The sequence below is a fragment of the Cenococcum geophilum genome (genome assembly GCF_001692895.1).
Source record: "Cenococcum geophilum 1.58 unplaced genomic scaffold K441scaffold_66, whole genome shotgun sequence".
Taxonomy (NCBI): Eukaryota; Fungi; Ascomycota; class Dothideomycetes; order Gloniales; family Gloniaceae; genus Cenococcum; species Cenococcum geophilum.
Window position 1 is genome coordinate 269,800 of NW_027137624.1, and position 9,426 is coordinate 279,225.

The 9,426-nt window shown below is 39.3% G+C and overlaps 1 protein-coding gene across 1 annotated transcript; it reads right to left on the reverse strand.

Annotated features, from left to right (window-relative positions):
- Nucleotides 1–261: 261 nt before the first annotated feature.
- On the reverse strand, nucleotides 262–585 carry K441DRAFT_668921 (uncharacterized protein; the record flags this gene model as incomplete). Its single annotated transcript, XM_067650070.1, has 2 exons — nucleotides 413–585; nucleotides 262–371 (listed from the first exon to the last, which is right to left on the reverse strand). Coding segments are annotated over exons 1-2 (175 nt in total), but the record flags the coding sequence as incomplete, so codon positions are not given.
- Between the last annotated feature and the right edge of the window lie 8,841 nt (nucleotides 586–9,426).

The window sequence follows — 9,426 nt, forward strand, 5'->3', positions numbered from 1 at the left end:
TAACAACCATAGGAAGATATAAAATAATAAAAATATAGGTTTAATATTTTAAGGTACCTTAACACCTTTATCTATTTAAAAATGAAAAAACCTACGTTATTGTGGCTTAATAAATCCGTAGAGTTGATCGACTTTTGGCGTTCCCCGTGATTTGTATAGTTTGCAGTGCCAGTTTTTTTGTCACCCGCGTGGTTAGGTACAAAAACCTCCAAGGGAGACGTGAGAGGTAATACAGCCTATACCCCACCAGGTAGCACGTCGTACTACATCAACGGGAGGAAAAATACCGTTAGGTCGCTGCTCTGAGACTCCTGTACGGGAGTGTCCTGATTGCCTATCTTGCCCTGTCTGCCATTCGTACCATGCTTCCACTCGATTGTAGATTGCCGTAATTGCCGTAAGGTCTTGTGTGCCTGCCCTTGCTCCCATTTGAATGCCCTACGCGTGTGTGTGTATACGCCTGCGGTCCTCCTGCTTGCAGCATGATTTCCACCCCAAAGGAACAGCGGGACGGATTTGAACTAAAATAGGACTAGGTGTCTTGTCCTAGGGCCCCAACCTAGGTCCCCTATGCACATCCCCGGCCAAAAATGTAGAGAAAGACGAAATACCGCGGGTAAGTCCAGGCTGTCGGGTAGGATGGGGAATAAGAGGCTCATCATAGACTTCCCGGGGCGTATACGGTTCGGTTGCTGTGCCGTGTATGAGTGCCGTGCAGTGTAAGGGTATGCCGTACAGGAGGAAGGGGGGACGCTGGAGGTAGATGCTGTTAATTCGAATAAACCGACGCGTACATAAAAGAAGTGTATAACTGTGCCTTGAGCCTTTTTGCTGGGGCTCACCCTCCCAGCCAAAAAATTTCGCACCTCCACCAGGTCGCAACGCCAGTCGCTGCGCAGCCATACGCACCTCTCTGCGTTTGCTCTAGCAGTCTATTAGCACGATCCTGATGGAACGCCAATAGTACTGCTAGGTTCCCGGGCTCCACCGCGTGGAGGTGCAGAGGCCGATTTTCATGGAGCCCTCTTATAATTAAATAGTCGAGGGTCTTAGCGGTAGATGCGTAGGCACGTGCACACGTATTCGACGGACTTCGGCAGAATTCGATTAAAGCGTCGGTTTTTTTTTTTACCTCAGCAAGCTCAGACCGTACAGCTATGTGCATGACCAGCTTCACCCCCCCTCTGGAGAAATTTAAATTCGCTACGCGCATCCAATTTCGCTTGATTGCCACCAACTATACATAGTAATCGTAGCGAACGCCTATGCTTGGCTGTAAGAACCTTGCTTTTAAAGGACTTAGAGCTTCTAACGAACTTAAAGCTATTCGCGATTGGCCTTCTTCCGCAGTGCCATGATCTTTGTTAAATACCGTGAGGTTTCCACCCGTACTATATTCGTAATATAGCTCCGCAAATAGGCCCATATTAGTATACCCTAATTAAGGATCTTCTTTAACTTGGAGTAACTTAAGCAGAGTATGCCTCCGCCGCTAGCTATATAATTCGCTTAATTGCCTTAATTAGAAGGAACTTATGGGTGTTTAGATTAACTCGGGCGCCTATAAACGGTAAGGGTAGCCAGTTTTTACTAAGTAACCAGATAATTGTAGTAATACTAATACAGCTAAAGGAAAAGCCAACTCTCTTTAGTAATAAGTTATAGTGGTTAATTTTTAATATATTTAATGTCGTAGTAAGCCGCTATGCAATATTCTAAGAGCTCTATTTGGCTGGCTGAACGAGGAAGCGTATAAGCCAATTAGATCCTCTAGTAGAGCTTAGAGTAGCTTATGTTACGGCACTGGCAGAACCTGGCAGAACTTGGCAGAACTTCGCGGTCACGTGACTAGAAGACCGCATAAAAAGAACCCTACTTCGACCAGCGCTGCTCTTCTTCTTCTTTCCTTTCTCTAGCTTTAGATCCTCGTTTATAGACTACCAATTGTATAGGCTTACGCGTCCCTTTTGCCGTACTTATGCCTTAATTAACTAAGTCGCTAATATTATCTAAAGCTTAACTACCCTTTCTTTTTAAGAAGGAACTTAAATATATTTATAGACTATGAACTAGAATAGAATATAGAATTAGACCTAAAGAATATTACTAGAACTAGAAGAATAGAAAAGAATAATAAGACCTATAGAATATATATAGACTAGAACCCCTATAGAATTCTACTAAAGGTTACCCTAATAACTATACCACAATGCTAAGAAATATAGCAGCCGGCAAAGCAGCCGCAGGACCCTTAAATACCTCCGATAGTAAAACAGCAACTAACTTAAACTCTTAAGTGGAGCTTATAGCAGCTAATGCCGAAATTAAATGACTTTAAGAGCTACTTAAAGCTAGAGAACCCCCTACGCCTAGTAAGGAATTATTAGACACCTAAAGACTTGCTATAGTCCTTAAGGCTCTAGCCTAACGTATAGCATTAGCATTATCGCGGTCCGTAAAGGTCGCGGACCCCTTATTACTTATAGACGGAACTAACCCTATATTTAATAATTAGAAGCTTTAATTATAGGATAAGCTTAAAATTAATGCGGACTATTTCCCTACTACTTAGGCTAAAATAGCCTATGTCTTCGGCCGTACCGGCGGGGACGTATAGACGCACCTACGTCCGCAATACGCATAGGACTTGGCAGAGCCCTTCCTCTCTAAAAAAGAGATAATTATCTACCTGTCTTCTATTTATAAGGACCCCTTTAAAGTATAAAACGCCCGACTTAATTATAAAAGCCTAAATATAAAAATGATAGAGACCTTTTTGGCCTTTTAGACCCGCTTTTTGTACCTAGCTAGCTAGGCTCGAATTCCCTAGGAAGATCTAATGCTAAACCTATTTAATAAGCTTACCCTAGACCTGCAGCGAGCTATACTGCTAGTTTTTACTACTATATAGACGCTAAAGGAACTTACGGACTAGTGCTTGGCTATTAACTAAGGCCTTCGCTGAATTAAGGTATACACCAAACGGTATAAAGCTAGAAACCCTTTAAATTAGACTATAAGCAATATAAAAACGGCCCACAATACCCCAGCACAATCGGCAACCCCTATAGTACTACCTATACAGCCCACCGCCAATTTAGCAGCTAGCTATACGGCTAGCCCTATTATAGGTCTAGCGAATGCTCGGCCTATATACAGCAACCCCCGTATATAGGCCCTTAGTAATTAAGGAGCTTACTTTTCTTATAGATAGAAAGGTTACTATATAAGGGATTACCTAATAAACGCGAAAGCGGATAAGGTTCTATTAATCTAGAAGGATAGCGCAGAGTTAGAAAAAGAGGAACCCTAAAGGAAGACTCCTCTTTAGGGTTAAAAGGGATTAATATATTAGATATTAATCTAGGTTGGCTAGTTAGTAGAAAAAGCTACACTATCCCTTATACTTTATTCCGTAATAGATACTAAGTTTTAACCTCTGCTTTAGCTAACTCTAGAGTAAATACCTTTACCTTAATAGACACCTAGTATGCCGTAAAGCTAGCTAACTTTCTAAATGCACCTATTAAAGAACTGCCTAAACTAATTTTTATTTGTGGGTATAATGGGTGGATAGGACTACCTATTACAACTATCTTATGGATTTACCTCTGTGTTAACGGACGAAGGTAGTATAACGCCCCCTTCCTTATTACGGACCTAGGTAGCTATAATATAATCTTAGGGTAAAAATAGCTAGCCTATTTAGGCTTATAGCTTAATGTATAGAGTAAACAGCTTACTTGGCCTAAAACTCTACCCCTAACCCCTTCCTTTATAAAAGAAATTAGCATTATAATAGAAAACCTCATACAGCCTTAGATTAATACTATTTACTAGGCTGATGCTGTGCGTAGGGATTAGGCCTTTAAGAAAGATATATAGCTTAATTTGCAACGGATCTGTATACTATGTTGCCCCTAAACTACCTATATTACGCTACCCGTATTAAAGACCTAGGAAGTTAGTAGTGACCTAAAAAAGCCCCCTATAGAGAGCTTAGGCCCTATATAGCTATAAAGAATAGTAAGGGATGTTAGACGTTATACTAAACTAATAGATTGGAGGGATAACCTACGGAAGATAGAATAGGAGCTAAGAAAGATTATAAACCCTAGACCGCAAAATATGGTCCGGAAAACGGCTATAAGAAAACTAGCGGACCTCCCACCAGTTAATATCTGCTATATTAGTGCCGTAGGATTTTACTAGAACTTAGTTTAGCCTAATACCATCGCCTTTATAATAAGCTTATATGAAATTAATTAAATAATTAAGGAAAAGGGAAATAAGCTTAGCGGATAAAAAAGCGAGCTTATAAATAAGGAACTAGTAGAACAAAAGCTGCCCTATTAATACTAGAAATTTAAGAATGTATTCTCTAAAGCAGCGTCTAATATACTTTTACCTTACCAACTATATAACTATAAGATTAAGATTAAGCAGGGCAAAGAAAACACCCTTAGCTTTAGCCCCCTCTATAAGCAATCTATTACTGAATTATAGGCTATAAAGTAGTATTTTATTAATAACCTAAATAAGGGCTTTATTAAGCCTAGCTAAGCCCCTTTTACCTTGCCTATTCTCTTTATTAAAAAGCTAAATAGAGGACTCTGCTTCTATATTAACTACTATAAGCTAAATAATATAACCCGCAAAGATCGCTATCCGCTGCCCCTACTTAATAAGACTCTAGCCTAAATAAGTAGAGCTAAGGTCTTTATAAAGCTTAATATCCGCTAGGCCTTCTATTAAATTAGGATAAACCCTAGGTCTAAAGATCTTACTATATTTTAGACCTATTACGGAACATATAAATATAAAGTGCTCCCTTTTAAACTAACTAATGGACTAGCTATATACTAGCGGTATATAAATAATATACTCTTTAACTACCTTAACAATTTCTATACGGCCTATTTGGATAATATTATAATTTACTTTAAGAATAAGCTAGAACACAAGGAGCACGTCTATAAAGTCCTATAATGGCTCCGCGAGGCTAGCCTCTAGGTTAATATTAAGAAGTTAGAGTTTAGTGTTAAGCGTATAAAGTACCTAGGTTTTATTATTAGTATAGACGGAATTAAAACTGACCTAGAGAAAACGGCCGTAATTAATTAGTAGGCACCCCTACGGACCGTAAAGGGGGTATAATTCTTTTTAGGGTTTTGTAACTTCTACTAACGCTTTATTAAAAACTATAGTAGAATTGCCCGGCCTCTTAACCATCTTACTAGAAAAAACTAGCCCTTCTACTTTAACGCTATATATAGGCAGGCCTTTAATAAGCTTAAGAAACGGCTAGTATCGGCTCCCCTACTTGCCTATTTTAACCCAGAATGGCCCTTAATGCTAGAAACTAATACCTTAAACGGCGCGATAGCTAGTGTTTTTTCCTAAAAGTAACTGGACGGAGAGTGGCACCCTATTATATACTATTTAAAGACTATAATAGATGCTGAGCTAAATTACCATATCTATAATAAAGAAATGCTGGCTATTATCTCTAGCTTTTAGCACTAGCGTATATAGCTAGAGGGGACCCCTAAGCCGATTAAGGTAGTTTTAGATTATAAGGCCCTAGAATACTTTATAATAACTAAGGCCCTTACGGCCTAGTAGGTACGCTAGGCGGATACCCTATCTTAGTTTAACTTCTTAATTATATATAGACCAGGCGCTACGAACCGTGTAAACGCTCTTATAAGGCGTAAATAAGACCTAAATAACCAGACGGCTATAAAGATCTTACTACAGACCCAGACGCTACTATAACTAGAATACCTTAACCCCTAGATACAGGCAGAACTAAGCATAGACTCCTTAGGCGCCGAGATATATCCTATTAACTCCTCTAAACTTAACCTTATTAATAAATTACTACAGGCTAACCGAACAACCCCCTCTCTATAGGAATACTGTAAAAAGGTAAAAAATGTTACTAGCCTATAGTCCCTTAAAAACGGACTACTTAAGTACTAGAAATAGCTAGTAGTAGCTAAGGAACAGAACTTACGGACCTGGCTTATTACCGAAGCTTATACCCAGGTCTCTACGGCCTACCGTAGAAAAAATAAAACCTATAAGATTATTAGTAACCGCTACTACTAGCCCGGAATAATTATAGATATTAACCGTTATATACGGAACTATAACAGCTGCCGTAGATCTACAATTCTATAAGATAAAACCCTAGGACTATTAAAACCTCTTCCGATACCTAACCGCCCCTAGTAGTATATCTCTATAGACTTCTATAAGCTACTAATAGACCGTGACGGATATAATATAGTTATAATTCTAGTTAACCGCTTTAGCAAGCGCCTGTTTTTAATTCCCTATTATAAGAATATTAATGCTAAGGAGGTGGCCTAATTATATATCTATTATGTCTACCGCATTTACGGACTACTAGATACTATTATATCTAATTACAGCCTATAATTTATATCGGCCTTCTGGAACGAGTTTACCTGGATCCTAGATATTAGGCTAAAGCTCTTTATAGTATACTACCCCTAGACAGACGGCTAGACGGAGATTATAAATTAATATTTGGATTAGAGACTCCGGCCTTTTATTAACTACTTTTAGGATAACTAGGGCGAACTACTACCCCTAATAGACTATGCCCAGGCAACCTTACCCTATAACTCTATGGGATTTACACCTATCTAACTAGAAATGGGGTATTTACCCTAAATAAGCTTTAACTAGGATAGACTAGAAGGACTATAGACCGTACGCGAGAAACTATCTTATAAGGAAGCCCAGTAGTACGCCAAGCGCTTAGAGGAAGCCTGGACGGTAGCCTATATAAATCTAGAAAAGGCCTAGAAATTAATAGAACAGCAGGTAAATAAGTATAGGCGTGAACCTGACTTTACCGTAGGTAATATGGTCTAGGTTATAATAAAGAACTAGAAGACGGAACGGCCTAGCCGTAAGCTAGACTATTAAATAGCGGGACCGTATAAGGTTCTTAAAAAGATAGGTAACTCGTATAAAGTAAAGCTCCCGGATTTAATTAAGGTTTACCCTATTTTCTCGCCAGATAAGCTATAGAAAGCTATAAATAACTTATTGCCTAGACAAAAGAACGAACCTCCCCTACTAATTTAAGTTAATGGCGACAATAAATGGGAAATTAAAGAAGTACTAGCCTATAAACTAGTAAGGAAAACGCTAAAGTACCGTATTAGTTAGAAAGGCTATAACCTAAATCCTACCTAGTACCCTATATAGAACTTTATTAGCAGTCCCTATAAGCTTTAAGAATTCTATAACCGCTACCTTAATAAACTAGGACCCCCAAAGTACCTAGACGAGTAGATGGAGTGCTAGTATAGTAAAGACAATAAGCTACCGGAAGAACATAAAGATAAGAACGCCCTATAAGTATAATACGGACTATAAAGCCTAAGGGCAGGCTTTTGCGGAGGGGGGGGTAATATTATAGCACTGGCAGAACCTGGCAGAACTTGGTAGAACTTTGCGGTCACGTAACTAGAAGACCGCATAAAAAGAACCCTACTTTGACTAGCGCTGCTCTTCTTCTCCTTTCCTTTCTCTAGCTTTAGATCCTTGTTTATAGACTACCAATCGTATAGGCTTGCGCGTCCCTCTTGCCGTGCTCGTGCCTCGATTGACTGAGTCGCTAACAGCTTATACGAAGTAGTATCACCAGGTAGCCCTTAAGCGCAGCGCTTACAATCGCGACATATATTTCGCCATTTTATTACAATACACCGCTGACTAACTAGTGTTTATAGATAAGTTAGGTGTGGATTTAAAGACGGGCGTGTGGAAGACTGGCTAGGCTCCCTCTAGTGTTATACTAATTTTGTATACACTATATAATTGGGGTAAGACGACGCTTAATATACTGCCTGTATATACAGTCGACGGTATACTAGCAGCTTTAGTATATAAAGGCTCGATAAACGGCGAAGGCTTTAAGTTCTAGGTGGTAAATATTCTTCTGCTACGGTGTAATCGCTTTCCTACTAAGCAATTAGTAGTAGTTATAAATAACACTAGCTTCTATTACTTAGAGAGAATATAGACTCTCTTTAACGCCTTCGGCGTTAAGCTAGTATATTTACCTGCGTACTTACCTAATTTAAATCCAATTAAAGAGTTTTTTAGAGAGCTAAAAGCTTTTATTCGGCGGCAGTGGTTTTCTTAAGTAGAAAACCCGCAATTCTTTAGCTATAGCTTTAAAGCGTTTCTTCTTTGGAGTATAGATAAGGTTAGCAGCAAAAGTAAGACATTTCCGACATAGTGGGTACAAGTATTAAGGTTTTAGTGTAAGAGTTAAGATTAATCTTTAGTGGCGTTCTTAATTGTATATATAGCATTTATAAAAATACTAAGAGGCTTTAATCTCTTATATGTATGGGGCGTCTCTGCCACTGTAGGCGCGCTAGCAGTAACGAAGACACCCAATATTACGACTTTGGCAGATTAGGTAAGTTCTGCATAGCTTTAAATCAATCGTCCCTAGCAACCAGAACGGTCTTTACGTGCAGCCATAGGCGTTCACTACGATTACTATGTACAGTTGGTGGCAATCAAGCGAAATTGGATGCGCGTAGCGAATTTAAATTTCTCCAGAGGGGGGGGTGAAGCTAGTCATGCACATAGCTGTACAGCCTGTTGCACGACCAGCTTCCCCCCCCCCTAAAAAAAAAAAAGTTGATTTCGCTTCGGTACGCGGGCTCGCCAAATCGCCACCAACTGTATATAGTAATCGAAGCGAAGCCAAGTGCCTATACGCAAGTGCTGGTTGCTAGGGGCAATTAAATTAAAGCTATATATTTAGAACTTGCCTAGCTTACCAAAGTCTTAATTAATTTAAAATCGTGTCCTAAAATCGTTAATTTGCCTTTAATATAAATCCTCCTTTAAAACGCGTAGCGGCTCAATTAACGGGTAAAGTAGGTCACCGGGTTATGACAGTCTACCCAGTTATAACGGAATCTAACCGCATTTAGTTATGACGGAATACCAAAATACTGCCAAATGCCGATTTGCAGGCAAATCGCTAGTAAAAACCATCGCAAAGCATTATTTTATTATTAAACCCAAATAAAGCCTTAAATATATATAGGAGAGAGTCTATATCGACTTTTTACAGTATACTAGGCATCTGATTGCTTAGATAACCGCGAGTTGGCGGATTAAAGTCGTTATCTGAGGCCTCTTCGTCGCTTAAGGCGATATTTTCCGGCAGAATACCGAAATAGGAAACCGCTTTTCCTAATTAGACAGGCGGTCAGATTTCCGTTATAACTAGGTAGACCGTCATAACCCGGTGACCTACGTTATGTCTTCTTACCCTTAACGAAATCAATAAAGCCTTCTTCCTCCCTTATTACGTATGTCTCTACCTTTATTAAGTTACTATAGTGTTCTATAACA